At 33.6% G+C, this 26,683-nt stretch overlaps 1 protein-coding gene across 1 annotated transcript in view; it reads left to right on the top strand.

The window, feature by feature from the left end:
* The first annotated feature begins 6,386 nt into the window (after nucleotides 1-6,386).
* The window catches only part of GABRG1 (gamma-aminobutyric acid type A receptor subunit gamma1), a 70,857-nt gene continuing 50,560 nt past the window's right edge, over nucleotides 6,387-26,683 (top strand). The window contains exons 1-2 of the mRNA XM_022565017.3: nucleotides 6,387-6,513; nucleotides 23,189-23,337. Coding sequence (XP_022420725.1) covers nucleotides 6,410-6,513; nucleotides 23,189-23,337 — 253 coding nt within the window. The 5' untranslated portion in view covers nucleotides 6,387-6,409. The remainder of the gene's footprint in view (nucleotides 6,514-23,188; nucleotides 23,338-26,683) is intronic.

The following is a 26,683-nucleotide window of genomic DNA, read 5'->3' as shown; positions in this document are numbered from 1 at the left end:
ATACATTAAGGGAGTGTGCTTGGACAAATTTAGGGGCATAGATTGGAGTTGGTGAACAGGACAAATCCATGCTAACATCTATTTATTCTTAAAACTTCGGATACCTACTTTTCAGTATCATGGATGTTTTAACTTCATAACTTGCTACTTTGGGGTAAAGGATCAGTCAGTCATTAAAGCAAACTGCTAGAAATACTCTTGATTCAACATATTGAATCCAGAATCTTCACTTAGTGGAATGTACCCATTTCAAAGCATTTTGACCCACCCAGCATTATAATCCTTCTACCCTGATCCAATATACTTAAATTTTATTTTCATAAAGGCTCCCCAGATTTCTGTCAATAAGGACAATTCTTTTGGTGTTCATGGCACCTCCTTGTGGTCTAAAAGGAGACTTGAGGACTATAAATGCTTTTCTGGTACATACATGTTGTCACTGCATACTTTGCTGGACGAAGAGCTATTGTAAGACAAATTAGGGAGGAAATATGCAAGTAGAAGGATGTGCTCTCTTTGTGGAGCTTAAATGGCCATGGGAAACTATATTATTCTTTAGCTGCTAGTCAAAACCATACAAATAGACATACTGCAGGCTATTAACTAGATAAGTAGGGAGTTAGTTACTAGATAGGACCCATTCAAAGATGCCCTTGGGGCTGGGGCATTTCAATGCCAGTCCTGCTAGTGAGACTTTTTAAAAATAAAATATATTAGGCCATATACAAGGTGAATGAGTAATTGATATAAAGCTCCATCAAGATCTTTAAGGTTTTCATTAAATGTCAGGCTTTGATATATCTCCAAGTGCTGTACCTTTTCCTGTAAGTGTCTCATATTCTGAACAGGACTGTATTCCTTTGAATCACGGCTGCTAAAGGGTCATTCTTCAAAAACTCTTTCCCACCTTTGACATTTTTATGGGATGGCCCTTTAAAGTAAAATATGGAAGGTTTTCATGACAGTGATGTCCTGGTATGTAGTCACTAAAATAACAGTGTTGGTTAACCTGAGGTTGGAAAAGGTGTCCTGGGCAGAAATATAAATTATCTTCTTTAAAGCAGAGATCATGACTCATCTGTCATCGTAAAGACAACATCACGCAGCAGCTCAAACATGGGCTCTGAAAACTGACTCCCTAGATTCAAATTCCAGCTCTGCCATTTACTTGCTGTGTGACCTGGGAAAGTTACTCAATCTACTAGATCAATTTCCTCATCTATAAAATAGATGTGCCGGAAAAGAAATGCTAGAAAAGAAAGCATGAAACATACAAGAAAGAACAGCGATAACCAGTGGCAAAAGGTCAGATTCAGAAACTACTATACAGAAACCCAAAAATGGGATGGACTTAGATGCTTTAGATCCATAGCTGCCTGCCACCAATGATCAGTACTCCCTCTCTTTGCTGTACTCTAGAGGCCAGGTATAGGATTAAGGAGATTGAACAAAGAAAGGGTGTGTGTCTTCAGTTTTCTGAAATCTCTTTGAGCTGGCCCTCTCTTCTGTTTGATTTAAATAATAATCTTATTGCATAAATTAAAGTGCTTGGGTTTGTTAATTTTTATCATGGCAATATGTAAATAGGAAAAATAGTTAATTTCCATGGTGTGATAAGAAGGAATAAATCAAGCAACAAGGTCTGGATTTTGTCTAATTAGAGATGGGCACTTGGAATCTATGCTGTTGAAAGAGATCCCTTAATGGCTGCAGAAGTATATAAAAGGAATAAAGCTATGCATGTGTTTGTTTATTTATTTAATTATACACTGAATACTTATTCATTCTACAGATATTTATCAAGTACCTATTACTAGCTAGCCATTGCTTTGGACAAAAGGGGTGAGTGGATGAAAACAAATGAAATCCTTGACTTCACAGAGCTAAATTATAGGGAGAGAAAGGTATTGACCAAATGTACACATAATATTAAATACAGATAAGCTATAATAACATTAAATATATACATAACAATACCAGGTTTGATAAGTACTATAAATTTTTAATATATAAAAATTTAAAACACAGAACTGATAATTTGGGTAGAAATACAGATACTTTTAAAAAATGTGTTATGTGCTATGATACAAATATGAAATGGTTGCTTTAAGTGGAGAGAGTATTACATGCACCTATAATGTAGAACCATTAAGAATAATGCCTGGTGACACATAGAACTCAATAAATATTAACTATTATTATAGGACAGACTGTACCACAGACTAGCATGCAGTGAACAAGCAATAAAGCCTCCTTGGGGGAAAAAAAATGACACCTAAACTTAATCAGAAAGAATGAAGAAAGACGAGGCAGATGGAGAAGAGGGAAGGGCTTTCTAAACTGAAGGAATAGCATATGACAGGACAAAACAAACAAACACACAAAAGTATGATATTGAGTGATAAGTTTAGGAACCTACAATTGTGATTTTGACTGAAGTATAGAGTTTGTGGCCATCAGAAGAAAAGTGTACCAGGAGAACTAGAAAATGACTCCAAATGTCCTCTTGCTCTGGAAAAGTCAGGTTTCAGGACAATGTTGAGGGTGGGGTGAGAACATCAGTGTCTCCTAATCTTCTCCATTCTCCCTGTTAGACTGTACATTCTAGAAATTACTACTCTGTGCCAGATCCTGTAACCAAGCGCTGGAGTGAATGAATTAGATTTGAAACCTACTCTCAACAAGTAAGCAACAGTGACAAATAACATTTTTTGAGTAATCTCTATTATGCATGTACTGTTTAAAGCAATCCCCATGTCTTCATGCATTTGATGCTTAAAACAACTCAGTAAACTAAAAATTCTTATAACCTTTCTATAGATGAAGAAAGCAAGGCAAAAAGTGGTAAGTCTTGGGGCTTCCCTGGTGGCGCAGTTGTTGAGGGTCCACCTGCCGATGCAGGGGATGCAGGTTCGTGCCCCGGTCCAGGAAGAGACCCACATGCCGCGGAGCGGCTGGGCCCATGAGCCATGGCCGCTGAGCCTGCGCGTCCGGAGCCTGTGCTCCGCAATGGGAGAGGCCACAGCAGTGAGAGGTCTGCGTACCGCAAAAAAAAAAAAAAAAAAAAAGTGGTAAGTCTTGTTCACCATTGTATTCTCAGTGCCTGGTACAGTGTCTGACATCATAATTTATTCATAAATATTTGAATGAATACATTAATAATGGACAAGTGAATCATATGGAAATCTAGCTTTGCTAGGCCAGGGTTGCACATTCATAATCAGGTCACTGTCTCACTGGTCATTTTGTGGGACAATTATAGGACAATGGTTTTCAAATGTTTTGATGCATGAGAACCTCCAGAGGTTCTTGCTAAAGATTCTAATTCATTTGGTCTGGGGAGAAGCCCATGTCTTTGCATTTTTAGTAGATACTCCAAGCATTTTATTCTAAGGTGATACTTGGATACATTTTGAAAAAAATGCTGTGAAATATGAGTTGATAATCATCACAACTAGGTATGAAATTAATGAATAATGGTTATGGCTTAGCCTGTCAAAGGAAGGAGAAGGGGTATGGTGACTTCAATGACAATATGAAGAACATCAGCTGCAATGGAATCATTCTACTGATCCTTCTCATCCGTATGGCAGGGCTTCTCATTTTGGGCACTATTGAGGGCTCGGACTCGATAATTCTTTGTTGTGGGATGGCTTTCTTTTGCATTTTAGAATGTGTAGCAGCAACTCTGGACTCTACTTACTAGATGCCAGTAGCTCGTCCATCCTCCAAGTTGTGACAACTGAAAATATGACAACTGAAAATATCTCCAGACATTGAAAAATGTCTCATGAGGTCAAATTGCCTAGAATTGGAAACCACTGCCATAGTGGAAGACAGGGAGCTGTCTCCAGACACTTTCCTACAGCAAATTCTGGCCTTCTAATCTAGATTTGTATACAGTATAAGACACCTGATCTGTTTCTCCATAAGTGTTCCTCTGTGAGACACTATGGTTTGTTTGATGAGCACAGTGTACCTTCTTGGCTTTTTTTCAGTGCTCACACTATGTGTCATCCCCCCTCCCACCATACACAAACACATACACACACACACACACACACACACACACACACAACTGATTTAGCAAATCAAATGAGACAGACTGTCAGCGTCAAGACATGGCTGATATACAAAATCATCATTCCTTCTTCAGGTTCCAGAGGGCTCAGATCCCTTTAACTTTACAGGAAATTATAGTTAATTTTGACAGCAGAATAGGATCAGTTTCCCAGAAGACAAATATTATAAGAAGGAAAAATAAATCAAAGGAAGAGACAGAGAAATAAAAAGTCAGATAAAATTTCTTGAAAGAAAGAATTTAAATAAGTTTGAAAAATTTCAGCCCCAAATTGGCAAAAACATATATTTCAGAAAATACAGAAACTTTCCCAGTTTGGAAATTACTCCAGTCCTTTATTTTTACAAGAATAAACAGACAATGTGTAACTGCCTAAGGATATATCCTTCACCTTTTCTCTTCATTCATTTCTCTTAACAGTTCTCAGCATCTTTCAGTTATGTATGAGAACAATAAAAGTAAAACCTTGTTAAGAATTTTTGATGGGAAAACTATAAACTACTGTTGTATAAAAATATGCAATATCATACTGCCACTGATTATATGCAGAAAACTTACTTAATCTTAGCAAAATGCAAAGAGTACCTAGACGAGTATTTGTTATTCACTACATACGTCTAGTGAATTCATTCCTAGTTCACTGGCTAATCAGAATGGTGATTTAGTGTGTGCACCCAATGAAACAGTTAAATAGCTATGCAAAGCATATTCTTAATTGGCCAGAAAAAAAAATAACTACCCAGATTCATATTGAAATCAACTTTAAATTTATTCACTTCAGAATCTATTATAATGAAACTTTATTGTTATACAAATTATTTGGTATGAGCTACCTTGACTAACATACTTTGTGGAAGAGAATAATGCTTCCTAATTAACAAGTAGTAGAAGAAAAACAAGGAAGTCAATACCTATTTTCAGAGAAGACTAGAAAGGTGGAGAATCAAAGAGAGGGGAGAAAAGCCCAGCACTGCACCATCTGTTATTCTGGGCAAGAGAATACCTGTAACCTTGTTACCTCCATCCAGTTCCTTTAAGTGATTTCAGACGGCAGGGTAGCAACAGCTACTCATGCACAAACACTGTTACTTCTACCTTGAACTATTTGCTGGGAGACAAATACTCTAAGGTAACTCGGTGGTTAATTGCAGTTCACCCCTGAATCTGGTCAATTCCAGGTGGTTGTGAGGTGATTAATGACAACCAAAGACCCCAAACCCAGGGCTTCGGTGGGAAGCAGTGATTTAGAAGGGCATACAGGCGGAAGATGGCTGGGCAGAGCAAACCTGTTTCCACCACCACCACTGTCTTAGCCTTTACAGTTTGTTCGAGCTGCCAGAGGCTTTCTAGTTGCCATGGCAACTGTTGGGCTCTGCTGCAAACTCAAAGCAGAGCCTCTGAAGTTAGGTACCAAACACTGGAGCTCAACAAACGCAAAGGGGAGAACAAGGATTACACATGTAATCGATCTCCAGCTCCTATGACTAAAATAACCTTTTTAAAATCGGCTTTTTGTTTATTTCTTTGTAAAAGGAGATTATTCTTGTCTAGTATTGTTCATTAGTATCATCTTCTGGTGCCCGGAGAGAGGAGACTGCAAATCCTCTCTTATAAGGCAGCAGAAGGGGGGTGGGTAGGAAACGTGATTACCAGGAATGCACCCAGCCCGCTCATTCATTCATTCAGTTATATATTTCAACATCTCCCGAGGACATATTTGTGCTGGGCATCGTGCCAGGTGCTGGGTCTGCAAAGAGAAATGAACCGCTCCCTCCCCCCCAACAAAATTAACAACAATAATTAACAAAAATTAGCAGAATCTTCGCGAGCCTTGGGAAAACCAATTAGGCACGGCAAACTCCCCACGGATCCCTCTTGGAAGACAGATTCAGAATCCAAACACGGGAGAGGAAACAGATCGCCGAAATAGAGTCAGGCAGGAGGGAAGGCTAGAGGGAAGAGGGAAGCCGTCTTTCCCTAGCGAGGGAAATCTGTCAGGGCCACTCAACTGCTTCTCTGAGGCTGCCAGGGAGAAGAGGTTTGTTTTTCTTTCAGAAAGACGGAGCCCTTTTCCCTACTGGGCTCGATTTCTAGTAGGGGAAGCCCCGCCTTTTGGGGCCTTTGATTGGTCCAACTTCTTTTCAGATAATTTATGCCAGCATCCTCTCGGTCTGATTGGCTCCCTTGCTCAATTCCGCTGGGAGTCGCATCCTACCTGGTTGGGAGGTGTACTGCCTTCCCACACTCTCCCTTCTGTACTCACCAGGCTGCAGCTAAGGTGGGAGAAAAAGTCCTGGCTTGGAGAACTGAGCGGAAAAAGCGATCCCAATGGGTTCTTGGAAAACTCTTCTCTTCTCCCCTTTTCTTCTGTGCAGTCAAAGGAAAGGGTTGAGGTTGATGTTCCTGTTACTGACCCTGCATCTGGGAAACTGGTGAGTAAATTCAAGGACTCAAAACTATTCTTTGGTATCTACCCACTCCCCCCTCATTTCTCTTTTTTTTTAAAAAAAATCATTCTAGGTTAAATAATTTGCATTTCCCTGGGCACATGTGCAACATTTTACCATCAGTTTATTTTTTAATTGGATCTACTCTTTTTCTGATAGAATGAAATTAGCCTATGTGTGAAGCATGGAGATTAGCTCAGTTGAAGCAGAGTAGAAACTAGTAAAGATTCAGTTACTGGAAGTGGGGAGGGGAGTAGAAATGTTTTCGCTACTACATTTAGTCAATGAATGCCACTGATGAACTTTCTGGATGATTCTGCATTTTAAAGACAAAGTTATTTTAGAAACTTGTTACAGAGCATGGCATGTATGATGCTTTTTTATACACTAATATTGCCTTTTCCCTTACCTTTTTGGTATTCTAAAAAAAAAAAATCAAAGTTTTACATCAAGAAAGATCATAAATATGGCTAAAAATCCATCAGGGTTGAAGCTATGTTACATTTAAGTTAGAAATAACCATGTATATTTTACTGAGCCAGCTTTGAATCATTTTTTTTAACTTGGCTGTGTACAAGTAAATAAATATTGTAAGGTGATGTGATTGTCCTGTGTGTGTGTGTGTGTGTGTGTGTGTGTGTGTGTGTGACAGAGAGGAAGAGAGAGAGGGAGTGCTTAGAACTCAAGAGTAAAATGCAATCACTATAGAGATGGAAAAATGCCTTTTTAAGTACTTGCATCACTGCTAAAATTTATTATTATGACGATTATTTTTAGCATATAGCTAGAGTGGATTTTCACCATTACTAACAGATAGAACAACTGTATTTTCTCTCCAAAAATAGAGAATAAAGTATGCTAAGTAATATTAGACTTGCCAGAATATGTTTGACACTCAATGTTTTTTAAATATTACAGTTTTAGTTTATTTACCCTTTTCGCTTAGAAACATAAATGTTCTGCATGAGCACAAACATACTACTTGATTAATTATTTCTTATATTTAAGTGCATTGTAATGGTTTATTTCTTTTAATATATTATAAAACTTTGGAAGATATTTTGGTAGGCCATGTATTAGTGCTCTCATGCATCTTCATAATATCGCAAATGAATCTGTGTTCTCATAAGTAAAAACAGACTAACCCAGTGATTTTCTGAAATAACAACCTGTAAGCTGATTTATCACTGTAAGTGCAAGTTTCTCTTGCAACCTAACAGACGAGCTGCTTACTAAAGGGCATACTGTCTACTTAAAGAGATGTTTGGTTTTAAATAATACATTTGCTTCTTGAGGATATTTACATTATGAGAATCGTGATGGGTTTCAGACTCTCTTCAAGCTGCTCAGAATTAACAAGTTGTGTGGTATAGTGGACAGAGATGGGCTCTGGAAGTCTGGAGACATGATTCTATGTGTCAAGGGTCCTTAACCACTCTGAACACAGTTCCTTCATCTAGGAAATGAAGGGCAGTAGTAGATCATTTATGATTTCTTCAAGTTTTCATATTCAATATTTCTAAGATTTGAACTGAAACATAAAATAACTCAACAGCTGCATCACTGGCTTTTTGTAGCAGTTTTCAAGAGGGAAATTCTAATTGGGAATGCTGTGTACTTTTGTTTTGGTCATATGTATGAGTGAGAGAGAGAGAGATGCGTTATGCAGCTAAAATAAATAAATCATTTTATCATAGTACTATAGAGAATATAGATTATTCTGGCCAGTGAAAAAATACATATTAAAAAATAAAGCTGTATGTTGCTGTTGTAATTAACTCTTCGGGTCTCAGTTATGGGAGTGTATGTCTTCACTTTTCAAAGTAGCTAGAGTTGTGATGAACTTTTTATCCTTTTAATATTTAGTTGAAGGTAATTGATGTCAACATGTATAAACCATTTACATTCATAATTTCTTCTTCCTTTCTTCTTCTTTTGAGGGACCTTTCTAAAACTAATCACAGATGGTTCTATTTGTAAGAATTTTGATGTCTGATGCCAGTTTCTAAATTAAATTTTCAGTCACCTATTTTGGGATTTACCGAATTGGAGGCTATTATTTTTTGTATCTAATCAAAGACAGTAGCTTGTTTACTCATTATTTTTCATCAAGAGCATAAAGGAGAGGCACTTTATTGATTTTTACATTGCTGAACTATGAAAACCAATCCTGTTGTTGTAATTAAAAGCTGTAGTCATGGTTCCTATGTTTCATTCTTTGTGAGGCTCTATGGCATCTTGGCAAGTTGGTTAAAATCTCTCAAGCTTGAGTTGACTTATTTGTAATGTTGAAAAAAATATAATTATAATCAGACTTTTGAAAAGAATTGAAAAAGTGCTTTGAGATTTTACATAGTCTAAAATGTAATTTATGGTAAGCTTTGACTAAGAAGTTATACTTTGAGAGAGCTAAAGAGAGATTGTTTTAGAGATTGTTTCTAAAAACAATCTCATGAGTCAATAATCATACAATTTAGCAGTCAGTTGCCCAAATGACAATATTCAAGTATAATTACATTATAAAATATATTATTTTAAAATAATTTCAGTAATATATTTTGTGGAGATGGTAATGCATGATTTTTCTTTAGGCATACAGAGCTTTGGCTTCATTTTCTAATAAAATACAGATGCAAATGAGTACAAAATGACTAATGATGCTCCATGATAATTAAATATTCAAAGAAGAACTGAGGGACAAAATGATTTTGAAGTTAAAATGTAAATGCTATAATTGATAAATCCCCTGTGTATAGAGTCTTTTTGGTATACTCGTCTTCCTTTTTATCCTATTATATACTATGAGTCACATTTTTGGCTTATCAACAAAAGGAAATGTTTGATTTTTTCATCTTAAAAATGAAAGAGACAAATCTAATATTTTATATTTATATATTTATATAAAGGTGATTAAAATTTGTCTAAGAAAATAATAATGAAGGTGGGGTCCCAAAGAAGAGGAGACAGGCAGGGCGAAAAACTGAAAAAAAGGGCTCTTGAGATATTGTCAAAATATGATGAAATGACTGCCACAAGCCTCAGGAGAATAATTCACATATATGCATGCTACCAACTGAGAATCCTAGACTCGACCATTAGATGTAAATTCTAGTTTCAGCCTCAGCACTTCCCACTAGGCTGAAATCAGGCAAATCTTTGAGACAGAGACTCCTCGTTTGTGAAAAGTAGAACTGGCATCTACCTTTCCAGCTTGTTTCAAGACCAAGAGAGAAAATTTTTGCAAAGTACATGACAGTTAAAGTTTTAACTGAAAAGTCATAACAACAGATATTCTTGGAATCTCAGTAATTCTAGAATTTTTTATTCTAGTTAAATTTAAGTGCAGTAAACTCCTTGAATTGTTTGTGCATTATTAAATATCTTTTGGATTATGGGAGAGATCATTCAACGAATATTTATTGAATACCTGCTATGTGCTCTACACAGTGCAACTTGCTGGGTTTACAGTGGTGAATAAACTAGACATGAGAACTAACCATATGGATAGTGCTTGTGTCTAGTGTTCTACATGAGTACTACCATTATACACACTGCTGAGGCTGAGGTTTATGGTATTAACCAAAGGAAAACATCTTGTAGTCAAAATAAGGAAATATACCTTCACAACTCCAAAGATAAACAGGAGTCTAAATTTTTAAGGTTAGAGGGTACTGATAGAAAAGATCACAATCAGGGAAAGAGAATTAGAACATCATGAGATTACTCATCTATAATACCAGAAAACCATGGAGGAAATGTCTCCAAAATTCTAAAGATAAATGTTCAACCTGGAAGGTTATACTTAGCCGAACTACCAATCAAAAATGAAGGGAAAATAAAGCCCAGATACTGTTATTCTCCCCATTTCACAGATGGAAAAACCAGGGCACAGCAATTTTTACAAACTCACTAAAGATCATCTTGCTGATAATGCTGAATCCAAGACTCAGATCCCATGTGCTCTATGCCCAGAGCCTGCATTTTTAATCACCTTTCCTCCAAGATTACAAATACCATATAAATCAAAGCAATTAACGTAACTGTGGATGAGGGGGTTGGAAAGTAAGGGAGGGAGGGATAAAAGGAAGAAAGGAAAGGAAATGAAAAAAAGGAAAAGAAAGGAAAGGAAAGGAAAGGTGAAAGGAAGAGAGGAGAGGAGAGGAGAGAAGAGGAGAGACAGTAAAATTGACACAAGCTCAGTAAGTTACAGCCCACTGTGTATTTATCACATAATCTAGAATATTATGTGTAGTGCTGGATTAATTATTTTAGGAAAAACTTAAATGAACTGGAGTTCTTGATCTAGAAAAAACACCACTGGATAGAGAGTTAAAAGCAAGAATTTTGAATTCAGGTAAATTTTGTTGAGGAATCATATATTCTTAAGGATGCTAGAGAAAATCATTGTTGAATTTATTATGTATAGATGTTACAGACAAACCATAAACAAGTAGTGAAAGCTATGTGAAGCCAGATTTTCATCAGTACAAAAACACTCTAACAAAATAATGGATGTCTTGTCACTAAACTTCAAGCAGAAGCTTGTTAGAGTTCTTGTACTCTGTGAGAGCCAGATGAAATTTATGTTTTTTTCTACTTTTAAATATCTCAGAATCTAATTCTATCTGTACTAAAATGGTTTAACCAACTGAAGCCCCATGTTTCAGGAAATAGTCTTAGCTATTAATTCATTCAATAAACAGTTATTAAGCATTAGCATTCATTCAACAAATATTTACTCAGTGCCTACCATGTATTAAGCAGGGAAGTGGAGATACAGTGGAAAGCAAGACATAACCTTTGTGCTAGTAGTGTTTGTATAGTGTATATAGGACATATTTGTGATAGTATACGTGCTGGACAAAGAAGGCAGAGCCCCTAACCCCAGTGAACTTAAACTCTAGTAGTTAATGTTGAGACGGTCTATCAATATAAACAAGTAAAGACAATAAAATGCTATAACAGCTACTTGCAATTCTAGATGAGCTATAGTGGTGACACTAAGGAGATTGGCATCAGTTGTAACTCTGGGAAAAGATTGAATGCTCTTAGCTGTCATAGGCATAAGTTCAGGTCAGTGTTAGTGAAAAATATACATAGGAAGATAACACTAATATTCTGTGGCCAGAGGTATGGTCTCATGCTTTGGTGGGCCTTTTGAAAACTATATTCCTAAGATATCCTTTACTTTGGTCATCTAACATATGACATTAAGATAGCAACGTCCTATTAAAACCTATATAACTTAGTTTAGTAGTAAATTTTTGAACTATAGGCATTCTCTCCTTACAAATACAATTCATTTATAGATTTAACATTTCTCCCTATTTTTAGACAAATATATTGAGTGACAAATATTTTGAGTAACACAGTGGTAGAGACTGTGATAAATATTAGGGATATAGAAAGGAAGTTAACATAGACCCTGAACTCCAACCTGTAGGTAGATGAGCATATCAGAAGATCTATGATTAGAATATAGTAGGTTAAATATGAAAATTTTAATATTGTTGTGATCAGGGTGTGATGTGGTTCTCCACATAGATGTAGGGCTGCTAGAATCAAGGGTCCTGGAAAACAAGTTAATCTTTGGGTAGATTGCTAGGACCATGACTTGTGGTTGCAGAATTTGTGATCCGTCTCAATATAGGCAGGTCATTTACCTCTCAGTCGGCCTAGATGTGTACCACTATTAGAATAATTTTCCAACACATGCAGTAGAGTGTTTTCAGCAGGGATTACTTTTCTACTAAATAGCCACATTGAGTAGAACAATGTAGCCCTATTGGTTGGATTAAATTTAAGTTTTAATCAGACATCTGTGTTCTACAATTTGTTACTCTGTGCAGGTGTCTTATGAGTGTATATTTCTTTCTGTCATTTCCTTAGTACAATTCTTTCTGAAAAACCTGCAAATTATCATAACTGGAGTTGACTAGAAAGAGTGTTTTGTTGTTTCTGTTCTACTCATTTGTATTCTCTCCCTTTTGAAGTGAAAGTTCTGAGAGGACACTTATGTCAATGAAACTATTTTACCTCTCATTTTATGGTCCCAAGACTTAGGGAGAAGGTATATCTTTTAGCATTCAAAAGAACGACTCCCATTTCTTTCTTCCATTTAATTTTAAGATCTTTTCATATCGTTTATAATTTAATAAGCCTCAATATTATGCCTTAATTTTACAAAAATTTTAGCAGTCTGATAGAATTTATCTGATGCATAAGTGCATCAAAGGCTTAGAGAATGTGAATGTCATGAAGTGTTATATGTTTCTAAGTCTAATTTATGTTCTGTTATGTTGTATGAATATAAAGTGGAACAATGGAAAATTTGGTGTTCAGTTTAATATACTTTCAATCCAGCGGTAATTTTTTAATGGACTGTGAAGAAAATTATGGTTTCTTTCCCTTCCTCCAAAAAATATTCACATGGAACCAGTCTCAAAAGAACATTTATAATCTCTGTGTATTCATCATCCCCCTAAAGACTATTCTTTGGAAGCACGATTCCCAATTTTCCAAACTCTGTTTTAACAAAATAGCGTTGGCCTGCCAAACAAAGCAAATAAAAAAATCCCAAAACTGGAAAAATATATTGTTTTATTATTAGTACTAGTTGTTATCTTAAGGATCAATCACTAAACTATGAGCAAAGATGTTACAAAAAATAATCTGCTATATTTTATATTTTTCTGTTTTTGTTTTCTTTCTAAAAATATGTCACTATACTAATTTTTAAAAATCGATTCTGATATCAATCTGTCGCTTTTCTCATTAACTAATATAACCCTACACTCCTGTATCTTATCTCACCAGATCAAACTATGTTCTACTAGATTTAGGAATTGGCCATACCCCTTTTGAAACTAACAGTGAAGCTCTCTGTGCCCCAAGTAATCTCTATTGCCTTTAATTTCCTAACATTAGTGTAATTTTAAAGATGCTATGTATTCTACCTTACCAAGGAAACTACATAAAAATCACAGTGGATGAAGGTGTCACATTTTATTCTTTCTCTGAGACTAATATTCCACATCTCAAATTGTAGAATCATTAATATATAATCCAATTTCTGTTCTATTCTGTGGACATAAAATATTTTAAATTTTTTACCACAAATAGTTTAGACCTTATTTTTCTTTACTTGTTTTCTTAAACAAACAATTTAAGCAATCTCTAAGTGATATAAATATATGTTGTTGAAATATATGGGAAAAACAAAAATTTTTTCCCTAATGTCATAATCGTTTTGATCATATAATGTAAATAATAATGGAATAACACTTAGTCCATTCTACTCCTCAAAATTACTTAGCAATTTGGAGCCTATACTTCCAGATTTTTCCATAAGTTTAAACAAATATGTGTATACACATTTGTATGTATATTTTTTATACAAATGAAATCTAACAGTTGTTTTTGTCACACAGCTAATATCAAAGATATTTTTCTAGGTTTGTACACCTACTTAGTTGTACCTCCTTTTTAATGATAATATGGTATTCTATATTAAGGGAGTATCATAATTTCTTAAATTTTTCCATTACAGATTCTCTTTTTTGTTATTACTAATATTGTTACTGTGTATATATATATATATATATATACATATGTACATGCTTTTAGTTTCAATATTTCATCAATGTTGCCAAATTACTCAATTTATTCTATTAGAGCAATTTATTCTATTAATGGTTATAAAAATGCCATTTATCTATATTATCAATGGTACTGAATGTAATGAATCTTTTAATATTTTGCCAATGTGATGGCTAAAATTTGTCACATTTTAAAGTTATTCTCCCTTGCTACCAGTAAATGTTAGCACAGTTTGTTATTTTTATTAGTCTTTTTTTCCCTCTGAAATTTCTGTATACCAGTTATGTTGTAAATATCTTTGTCTCAATCTATCCTTTGTCTCCAGTCTTTGTCTAAACTGTCTTATGTCCTCCATGAGTTATTTTTCCTTTTTTTTTGTCATTTTTTTTTCCTTTCCTGGTTTGGTTACATGTTGCATAGAAAGACCTCCTCATCTCAAAAGTTAAAAAACGTTTTCAATATTTTCTTTAATAGTTTTATACTTTATTATATTTTGATCTCTAATATATCTGCAATTTATTGTCTAAGTAGTAATCTAATTTATTTTTTCTAAATGGCTTGATAAACCTTTCAATCCAAGTTACTGAATAATTCATCCTTTCATTTCTAAACTGACTAGTCACGTTTATTGTATACTGAATTTCTAGACACTTGGGATCTGAATTTGAAGGTTTGATTTTGTTTTCACTGATTTCTTTATGTGTTATCACAATATGGTTTTGATTACAGTAACTTTATTTTGTTTTCTTTTTATTCTGGCAAATTTCATCTAACAATCTATTTTTCAATAATTTCTTGTAATTCTTATATTGATTCTTCTACTTAATTACAGTATAATGATTTTAATCTGTTATATAGGAACTGTGGATTTTAATTAAAACTTTATTAAATTTATAAACTAATTTGAGAATTATGTATTAATAATATTGTTTTATAGCCAAAATGTTTATTTCCCTTTATTTTGTTCTATTCTTATATTCTTCAATTGGTATTTTAGTTTCTTCACATAAGACAGATCTTCCCTGCTATATTTTTTGTAATTGCTTTATAGATTGTATTATCATTGTGAAAGAAATCAGTTTTTTTTTTTAAGTTTATGATGGATGAATACTAGAATCAGAAAGCTACTGCTACTATGTTTTAAAATTTATATTAGGCTAACTACAATCAATTCTCTGATTAACACCAATAATTACAGTTTTCAGTTGTTTATTTTCTTTATTCACTGTAATTTTACTTGTAAACAGCAAGATGATTTCTAATATTTGGTCCATTTATTCATTTACTTAGTGAATTTTTTTTTAATTTTATACCTACTATATGTCAGGCTAAGTGCCAATGGTATCACATTGAAAACCTTAACCCTGGCTTTCAAGGAGCTTACAGAGGGTCATAAATAAATAAAGTAAATAGCTAATTAAGATGCAGTGTGATCAATTTTATGGTAAAGTTAAGCACTGGACAAACTGGAACACACTTATTTAATATTCTAGGCATGCTTCCCTTCCCCCTCCTCAAATTTTCAAAGCATTCCTCTCTGTGCCTCAAGTGATGGGTCCCAAATTCTTTTGTGTTAAGAGGATAATCACAGAATTGAGTGGACTATCACTTCACCTCTCTAAAACTCTGAAAGTTCAAATCTGTAACTCTATTATCTATCATCTTTTACTTATTTCGCTTCCCTACCAACTTTTATGAGCAATAAAAATGATTCAGCATTACTACCCTAAAAAGAGCTTTGTACAAAAGAATTAAGCAGGTAGAATATAAAGGCAAAAAGAAAATAAGAATTAAAGTTTTTAAATTTTATTTTCTTTGAATTTCAGATCTAAATTCGGTGCCTATACATACTCTTTAAAAGTTAGCTCCTGTAGGCTTTGACATTAAAATATAGTCTACTCAGAAACATTAGAAGAGGTATGTTTCTTCCCTGGAACTTGTCACTTGACTTATAGAAATGTATCTGATGTTCATAAACAAACACTAATTTGTCATGAGCAACAGATCACAGATGAGGCCTTGTTTGGAACTTCATCTGCACTTTTTTTTTTTTTAAATAACCCATTTTATTTATCCATTCCACTACTGATGCATATTTGGATTTTTTTTTTCTGAATTGATGGTACATCCACTAATGCTTCTCTGAATATTGTGGAACAAGCATTCTGGTGAACATACTATGCATCTGTGTTGAGTATGTACCTGGGAGTGTAATTATTGGGTCATAGAGTGTGTGAACATCCATCTTTAGGAGATAACACCAAGGAGTTTTCTAAGTGGTTTTAACAGTTTGCCCTCACAGCCCTGTACAAGAGTTCCAGTTGTTCCACAACCTCATCAACACTTGGTGTTGTCAAGGTTTTTTATTTTAACCACTGTGGTTTATGTATAGTGGTATCTCATGTTTTTAATTTACATTTTCCTCATGAGTAATGATGTGGAGTGTCTGTTCATGTACTCATTCCCATTTGGTTATCTTTGCTTGTGAAATGCCTAATCAAATCTCTGCCCATTTTTTTTTTCCTGATGGATCATCCATCTTTTTCTAAATAATTTATGGGAGTCTGTTACAATCTTAGAGATGAGTCTTTTTTTTTTTAAGTTTTGCTATATGATTTAATATTATTTATTGCCTTGTCCTAAACAGCTTGAAATTCAATTTTGTAATCATAGCATCAGCAATATGTATCGTATTTTTTTTACATCTTTATTGGAGTATAATTGCTTTACAATGTTGTGTTAGTTTCTACTGTAAAACAAAGTAAATCAGCTATACATATACATATATCCCCATATCGCCTCCCTCTTGCGTCTCCCTTCCATGCTCCCTATCCCATCCCTCTATGTGGTCACAAAGCACCGAGCTGATCTCCCTGTGCTATATAGCTGCTTCCCACTAGCTATCTATTTTACATTTGGTAGTGTATATATGTCCATGCCACTCTCTCACTTTGTCTCAGCTTACCCTTCCCCCTCCCAGTGTTCTCAAATCATTCTCTACATTTGCATCTTTATTCCCATCTTGCCCCTAGGTTCTTCAGAACCCTTTTTTTTTTTTTTTTAGATTCCATATACATGTGTTAGCATATGGTATTTGTTTTTCTCTTTCTGACTTACTTCACTCTGTATGACAGACTCTAGGTCCATCCACCTCACTACAAATAACTCAATCTCGTTTCTTTTTATGGCTGAGTAATATTCCATTTTTTATATATATATATATTTTATATATATATATATATATATATATATATATATATATATATACACACCACATCTTCTTTATCCATTCATCTGTCGATGGACACCTAGGTTGCTTCCATGTCCTGGCTATTGTAAATAGTGCTGTAATGAATATTGTGGTACATGACTCTTTGAATTATGGTTTTCTCAGGGTATATGCCCAGTAGTGGGATTGCTGGGTCACATGGTAGTTCTATTTGTAGTTTTTTAAGGAATCTCCATACTTTTTTCCATAGTAGCTGTATCAATTTACATTCCCACCAACACTGCAAGAGGGTTCCCTTCTCTCCACACCCTCTCCAGCATTTATTGCTTGTAGATGTTTTGATGATGGCCATTCTTATTGATCTGTGTGAGGTGATACCTCATTGTAGCTTTGATTTGCATTTCTCTAATGATTAGTGATGTTGAGCATCCTTTCATGTGTTTGTTGGCAATCTGTATATCTTCTTTGGAGAAATGTCTATTTAGGTCTTCTGCCCATTTTTGGATTGGGTTGTTTGTTTTCTTGATATTGAGCTGCATGGGCTGCTTGTATATTTTGGAGATTAGTCCTTTGTCAGTTGCTTCATTTGCAAATATTTTCTCCCATTCTGAGGGTTGTCTTTTTGTCTTGTTTATGGTTTCCTTTGCTGTCATCTGCACTGTCTTACTAGATAATGGAAGAGTCTTCCCTAGGTGTCAGAACAAGGGCATTTGCATTGAAGTAAACTTTATATGAACTATATCCAGGGTGACTTTACAATTTATCATCCAAATTAGGCCATTTTGTGAGTGAAAGAGGTTACTATTAATATTGTAATTATTCTAGGACAACAGGTGTAAATCAAGATTGTCCTGGGAAAATCTTGATGAATATTTACCCTATGTATGAAAAATAGTTTATATTGATTGATTGACTTGTTATAGACATATATATATATTTTCTAGCTGTAAAGATGAATTCTCCTCATGATTATATGGCTTAGCATGCCTTGTCTTCACTTAACCTATCTCTCAGTTATCATTAGTTTAAAACTTTTGCTTGTCATATTCAGAAGAGTAATACAATCATTAAAGTACTCTTTTACATACAATAATTTACTATGTAATCAGATGGATTTGTCAAGGTATTAAACTAAGTTAGTAAGACCAAAAATGACAACACTGATACAGGTGACTCAGAAATTTTCTTTAGTAACAAGTTACAAGTGTCAATTAAAGAATATGAGAAGCGAAAGCCTCAGAGAAACAGATGCCAAGTTGGGATTGGACATGTAAGAGATTTTTGAGAGAAATGCCTGTGCAGGGTAAATGAGAGGAAGTGGAAGTAAGCAGAGAGAGCCTTCAGATAATAACGGAGGTCTGATCCCTGTGCAAGTATAAGGCAAAGAGGATGTTTGGGTTAAAAGAGTCTCAGACTAGAGAGCCCTACTAAATAGGCTTTGGCCAGGCCAGCAGGATTCATCCAACACAAGTTGCCCTTTAGAGGAGGCCCTAGTCTTGCAGGAACGGGTCTGTACTACCATTGCCACAATGTTCATTTATTGCCTGAAAGCAACCCGGGGAAGCTTGGATCTGGTACAGATGCAGTGCTCGTCCAGAGGGCTGGCGCCTGGGCTGTCAGTCAACCATGTTCCTACCCCAGGAGAATCGAGTGGCAACTTTTTAAGGCTGCCAATTTCATTTTCTTGGCAGAGTGTAAAGCTCTACTTGTCTCTATAAAAACCTCTACTTAATTACTTATTTTTTATGATTAGAAATTTATTTCTGGGCACTATCTGGTGTATAGGAAGAAGCAGTTCATTCTTAGGTAGGCATTAATGTCAAATTAACTCCTTTTCATATAGTTATATTACAAAATTATGCAGAAAAATTGTAGTATACTATTAATATACAGAATAAAATTAAATTTTCTATAGCTCCACTAGCATAGAATACTTACTGTATTCATTATACTGCTTTCCCGTTAACTCTTTAGCCATTTTATACCTAGGTTTTGATCAAGGCAAATTATTATATGTTACTTTGCATATAACATTAAATTATGAAAATAATTTAATATCTTTACAGACTTTTCATAATCACCAATTGAATGGATGCATCAATCACACCATATGGACATATAATACTTTACTTAAACCTGCTCTTTTGTTTAAAATTTGTGCTACTATAGATAACACTGTGATAAGCATCTTTGTTTATGATGGTTTTTTGTATCATCTGAATAGTTTTCTCCTTCATTAGAAAATAAGATCATATAGATCAAGAATAAAATTTTACTTATCTTTTTGTCTTCAGCAATTAGCATATTTTGTAATACATGGTATTTCCTCTATAAACGAATTAAAGCATTGGACTGAAGACTGAGCACACACTTTAGAAAGTCTTTTTCATCAGAGAGTGTGATTCCTTGAAATTATTATTCTAACTTCTCAGAACTCAAAGGCAGAGACTAAGCATTCTACCCATGCACAACCCAAATGCACTTGCTAACTACTTACCATAAATGTTGTGTTCTTATAAATTAGAAAACTCAAAATCTAACTACCCTGGATTGTTTAACAAAGATAAAGTAAGATACCATGGAAACTTCAAAGAGAAAAGGAGTCTTCAAGCTAAATCAATCTTGTTTCAAATCCTGGCTCTATTATTTAATAGTGTGGGTCCTGCGAATTCTATAAATCTATTTTTTTCTAATTTGTAAAACAGGACTCGTAATGTTTATTTCATGGGATTACTCTGGATTAAATGACATACCTTAATATGGAAGAAACCTAGCACTCAGTTCATGAAACATGGTAGGAACTTACTCAACAGCTGATAAGAACAATAAAAGCATCAATCATCAAAATAAACATTTAGTAAAATTATATACTAAGGAGTATATTTATTTCCAATAATGATAAAATTATACTCATTCAAATTATTTAAGAGAAGTGCTTGCAAATGTCTACAACTTCCCATAATATTATCTACGAAAATAATACTTGTTTCCTCCAAATGAATGTTCACTCAACATAGGTAAATGTTACAAAACTTCCAGTCTATGAATGATAGTGAAACATCAGATATGCTATATGAACTATCTTTAAAATTATAAGTGTTTTTTAGTCACCAAAATAATACCAGTGTGAAATTAAGGTAGTTAATGAATATTCTGAAGGTAATTCAGAAAGTGTGGAGGAAAAATGAAGAAAATTAACTATAATGAAATTTCTTTTCTGCTTTGACAAAAATGAGGAAAGTTAGTTTATGAAGTCATTGAGGTCGATTTTTATATTACCTCTGAGATAGCTGGGAAAAGGGGATATAAATCAGTATAAGCATGTGCTTCCTGGATTACCAAGATGTTTCTACCCTAAAACACAGGAAAAACATATTTTTTCTGGGAACTTCCATTTGACTACAGTTATATTTCAAAGAAAAATCAAGTTCTTATACATGCAGTGGTCTGCATCTATCCATCAGATGTTTTATTTTATAAAACTGGGATTTAAAGCTAGATGGATGCCCTAAATTTTGGTTGTTGACAATATCTCAGAAGTTCTAATTAGATAAAATTTTCCTGGAAGACACATGAGCAGGATTCTTAATATTTCAGTACTTTTAATGCTTTAATTTATAAATGAATGTATGTATGTATGTATGTATATATTTTACTGAGAGAAAATAAGAAATTATTTAAAGGAAATCATACAACTGTATTTCAGTAGTGTATATTTTTGAAGTTAAATATAGCAAAACAATTAATATAAATGAGCACTTCATTAAAAATCTGTTAAATAAATGTACTCCAGGAGTTCACATAGGGATAAAATTTGTATACTGTGGTAATAAACTAAAATCTCAGTGGCTTACAATACTAAATGTTTATTTCTCGCTCAGGCTACATGTCCATTGTAGGTCAACTGTGGCTATGTTCATGTTGCCTTCACTCTGAAAGTGAAGTCATGGAGTAGTAGCCTCTGCCTGAGTACGGCTGGTCTTCTGGCAGAAGGACAGAGATATGGTGAACCATGCACTGACAATAAATCTGCTTGGTAGTGATGTATGTTACATGTATTCCATTAACCAAAGCAAATTGCAGGGCCAAACCTGAGTTTAATGGGACAGGGATGCCTTGCAGAAAGGATTATTTCAGGTCACATGACCAAGTTAGAAGTCAGTGGAGTGAAAAGAATAATTCTCTGATAGGAAGAAGAGGAAAAATATCGAGAAGAATAATGTACTCCATTATCCATTAACTCTCCGTTAATAACTATCAATACAATTATTGTAAAGATAAAATGAGGTACAAATACTTACAGGTTAAGTTTTAATTTACAATGTTAATTTATACTCTTTAAAAGAATAAAGAGAGTGGATGTTAACTAAACTTATTGTGGCAATCATTTTACTATATATACATAGATCAAATCATTATGTTGTACACCTTAAACATATACAATGTTATATGCCAATTAGATCTCAATAAAACTGAAAAATAATTTAGAAGGATAAAGGGGGTAAAGGCTGCATTAGCTAAGATGTTTAGGTTCACAGCAAAAGAGATTTGAATGAATAGTGTAGAAATATCAACTAAGGCTGTTAAGATAAACTTGAATATCTACTGTGGGAGGGAAGCTCATCTCTCAAATATATGTAAATAAATAATATAGATTTACCTGATTTTACCAGTATAAAAGTTTATATATACTTTTTCAGTGGAGGACTAATATTTACTAAAGTTGGGTGTAAGTCTAAGTTGATCTCACTCAAATGAAGGTGGGGTTACTTACGGGTAATAAACAAAGTAGTTTGTTACTTTTGGTGAATTATAGATGAATATCTATGTTACTATATGTTTCTACCACAATTCATAAGTAAGCTGAAACTTTATGCTTGTTAAACACACAGGCGTAGCAGGAAGCATTAGCTATAGGACCAGGGTTTGAGTCTCAGTTTTGAAAATAAATGAGTTTGTGCTTTGGTTGATTCCCTACTGACTTGTTTCCTCATTTACAAAATAAAGGCAGTGGGTTATTTGATCCCTAAAGTCTAACTTCTAGTCCTAAAATGTGATAATCATTCTTTCCATATATATACACATATATATATGGAAAGCATGATTATATATATGTGTATATATATAGACATGTATATATATACATATGTGTATATATAATATGTATATATATGTATACGTGATTATATATTTATGTATATATATGGAGAGTGAGTCAACCACTCATGATTTGGTGAGACAATCTTTGACAGAGTTCTTGGAATAGATGTCTGGGGTCTCGGTTCTTCTGACTTAAAAGGAAGAAGCATAGGTGTGTTCAATACTTTTTCCTTTTTTCTTTGAATCCTTCTTCACTCATCTTTCCTTAAGTCTTCTTTTCTACACGTGCATTTTAAAATACATTTTACCAGACTAATGATTACAACTTTTCCTGCACTTATTTACCTTTTAATTTTTATTTTAGGGTGTGGTGGTATAGAGTCACTTACGTATGGTTGTGCAGATTGTGTACCGCACAAATCTGGGGCCACTCCTCACATTATCAGTGCATAATCTCTATGGCCTTAAATGACAGTTGTGGGAGTGGCAAAACTTTATTACATTAATATTATACGATATTTTCTTGCACTGGATTCTTCATTTTTGAGTATTATTAAAACAGGACAGTTCATATGATGTAGGCCTTAGTCTTACTGAATGTAAAATATTTCGAATGCTTTTTTTCCCCTCTTATTATTCTCTTACACAATTAGAATAATCTTAAACTATTTTTTAAAATACACTACTTGGTTGAACTTTCTATTATACAATTTTTGTTTTTGAATTCTTTAGTGTTGATAAAGCAGATGATGAAGATGATGAGGATTTAACAGTGAACAAAACTTGGGTCTTGGCACCAAAGATTCATGAAGGAGATATAACACAAATTCTCAACTCCTTGCTTCAAGGCTATGACAATAAACTTCGCCCAGATATAGGAGGTAAGTTCGAGTAATCATTCTTGGATTTTGGTGACTGTGAAAGCCACATTTGCTGATGTTATTTTATCATATTTCATATTCCTTGAGTGTCCGATGTGTGTTAGAGACTGCGGGTTTGGCAATTATTATTTGGAATGGTACTGCTTTGAAAGCTTCACAGTTTGACGTGGGAAGAAAGACATCTAAACATTTTCAATGTAATTATTTTACAATTGCTACAACAGAGCAATTTTTGATAAAACTGCCTGAAAAACTAAGAGATATTTCATAAAAGGGAATATTTGAAAGGTATGTAGGAGTTCCAATTTTTTGCATTGCTGCACTGTTTTAGTTAATGTAGAATTATAAGCCTTGAGAGCATATTTAGTGTAGACAATCCAACATTGCTCTTCTTTGTCAAAATTGTTATTCTCAGTTCTGAGCATTTATGTATACATTTTATAAAATAAATAATCTCTAAGTTTCCCACTGCAACACTTTAAAACAAACAAACAAAATATAAGTCAGCCAGATTTTTATTGGGATTGCATTAAATCTACAATCAATATAGAGAAATTGAAATGTTTACCATACTGAATTTTTACTGTACTAAATTCATGATCATCATATATTCTTCCACATATGTTCAATTTTTTATTATCGTCTTCTGTAAAGAAGTGCTGAATATATTTTACTAGATTTAATTTTCTATATTTGAAGTTTTAATGTAAGTATAAATAGATTTAAAAAAAATTTTACTTTCTAAGTTTTTATTAGCAGTGTATAGAAATACAATAGATATTTTGCTAATCTACTCTGTCCTCAGCAGCCTTGCTAAATTTATCAACTTTATGTATTGTTATATTAATGTAGATTTTCTATAAACACAGAGTAATGACTATTACCAATAATGACTACTTTGCCAATAGTGTTTATTTTGCAAATAATGAGCATTCTAATTAATTTTCAAAATTATACTTTTTTCATGACATATTGCACTAAGACTAGAGATCAGTGTTGAATAGTCCTGGTTTGTTCCTGATATCAGGGAAAACAGTCTATATTTCACTATTAATTATGATGTTTGATGTAAGCTTCTTTTTTTCTAAGATGCTTTTTGTAGTTCCTTTATCTTCTTATTTTGCTAGGGTTCTTTTTACTTCCCTACTGGTTCAAATGATTTCTGTGCACCTATTGAAACAATCATATTGATCATATTTTGCCCTTTATTCTACTAACTTTTTTTTCTGTAACTAACTTTGGCTGATTTTTAAAACTTAAACAAAATTTGCATGTCTGTAATAAATGTTACTTAGTTGTGACATGGTAATATTTTTAAAATATCACTAGATTCAGTTTGATAATATTTAGTTTTGGAATTTTATATATATGTTCATAAAGGGCATTAGCCAGTTATTTTATTTTCTGTAATGTCTTTCAGTTTTGGAGTCAATATTATGCTAGCATCTACAAATGAGCTATATTTCCCTCTCTTTTCATCTCTGAAAGAGTTACCTAAAATGGATACTATTTCTCCCTTCAATATTTGGAAGAATTACTTGGTGAAGTCATATTGGCCTAGAGTTTGTATTTTGGGAAAAAATTTTAGCAGTTCAATTACTTTATTAGCTTTGGTTAGTATTCAAGGAGTTTAAATTTTAAAATTTACTTGAGTTAGATTGTTTCATAACATCTTTTACGATATTTTTAATGTTTTTAGGATCTGAGGGCTTTTCTCCTTCGCCATTCCTGATATTAGTAATCTATTCTTTCATTTATGAATAAATCTTGAAGGGCTTTAAAATTTTTATTAGTTTGTCATAAAATCGAATTTTAGCTTTGTCAAATTTCTTTGTTGAAAATTTTCTTAAATTTTATTATTTTACACTATTTTGTTTATTATTAATCTATTTTTCACAATTTAATTTTCTGTTTTCCTAGATTATTTTAATTATTTTTTCAAAATAAAATTTAGGCTTAATAAAATATTATCTATCCATGAAATTCCCAGAAATCTTTCAGCCATGTTAATATTTACATAATCATAGAACCATTATCTAAATCATTAAATTAATATTGATACAATACTATTAACTAATCTACAGACCTTATTCAAATTATGGCAGATACCTCACTGATGTCCTTTTTTTCTGTTCAGAATCCCAACCAAGATCACACATTGCATTTTGTTCTCATGCCTCCATACTCTCCTCTAACCTGGTATAGTTTCTCAGTTTTTCTGTTTGTTTCATGAACATGATAATTTTAAAGTATACTGGCCAATGGAACGCCCCTCAATTTGTCTGATATTTTCATTATTGGGCTGTGTTTATGCATTTTTGCCAAGAACACCGCAAAAGTGATATTTTGTGCTTTCAGTGTATTGTGTTAGGAGGCATGTGATGTTTATGTATCTTATTACTGGTGATGTAAACCACACTTATCATTAAGTGTGGTTTCTTCCACGTTTCTTCACTGTGAAGTTATTATCTTTCTTTTTGATTAATAAATATGTTGTGAGGAGATACTGCGCTGGGGAGAACTATGCAGATATTCTCAGCACACTTTTGTCCATTCCTCTGGTCTCTATCAATGATTCTTACCTGCAGGAGCATTACTGTGATGTTTGTCAAGTGGTAAGTCAGTATTATCATCATTCCTTCTACACAAATTAATTGTAATTCTGCAGTAACTAGGATCTGTGACTTGTCCAATTGTTTATCTATTCACTTATTTATTTACTCAGTGTAGACCTCTAGATATATGTCTTATCTTATAGTTTATTATCCTTTACCATCGTTTATTTTATTGCTCAAAATGAAAATTTGACAACTGGTATGTCCTATAATTTTATTTCTCTGTTCTTTTATGTTTCTATCATTTTCTGAGCATATCGTTACTTTCTAGCACATAAAATTTTCCAGGCTCCTCTTGATCCAGCAATGGAATTCATCATTTCTCCAAGAACCCTGGTTCCTCTTTTTGTAGAATGGTATTTAGAAACCAAGATGTGAGCACCAGGTATATTTCTTAATATTGGGTGTCATTGCTTCTTGACCTTCTCATTGGGCAGAAGGAGAAAATATATGTTCTACACACACATTCATAGGCATCTATATATCTATGTCTATCCCTGTGTATATGGATTATAAACCAGAAGTCAATACTGACAGCCCTGTTTCCAATCCAAATACAATAGGGTTCATTCTAACCTTTCCCTTTTCCTTATCTGTAATTTCTTTTTCCATCAGGGAGACACCTGGCTCTCACTTACCCATAGTATATTTTATTATTTGTTCAATTCCAGTAAATACATAAAGTAATTCTATAATTTTAACAGTCTATAAAAAATTAACTAGAATAAAAT

This window comes from Delphinapterus leucas, chromosome 5 (genome assembly GCF_059928025.1).
Source record: "Delphinapterus leucas isolate spDelLeu-1000000601 "Yukka" chromosome 5, BTC_Dleu_Yukka2, whole genome shotgun sequence".
Lineage (NCBI taxonomy): Eukaryota > Metazoa > Chordata > Mammalia > Artiodactyla > Monodontidae > Delphinapterus > Delphinapterus leucas.
Note: the sequence above shows the minus strand (reverse complement) of the source record. Positions and strands in the feature narration are given on the sequence as shown.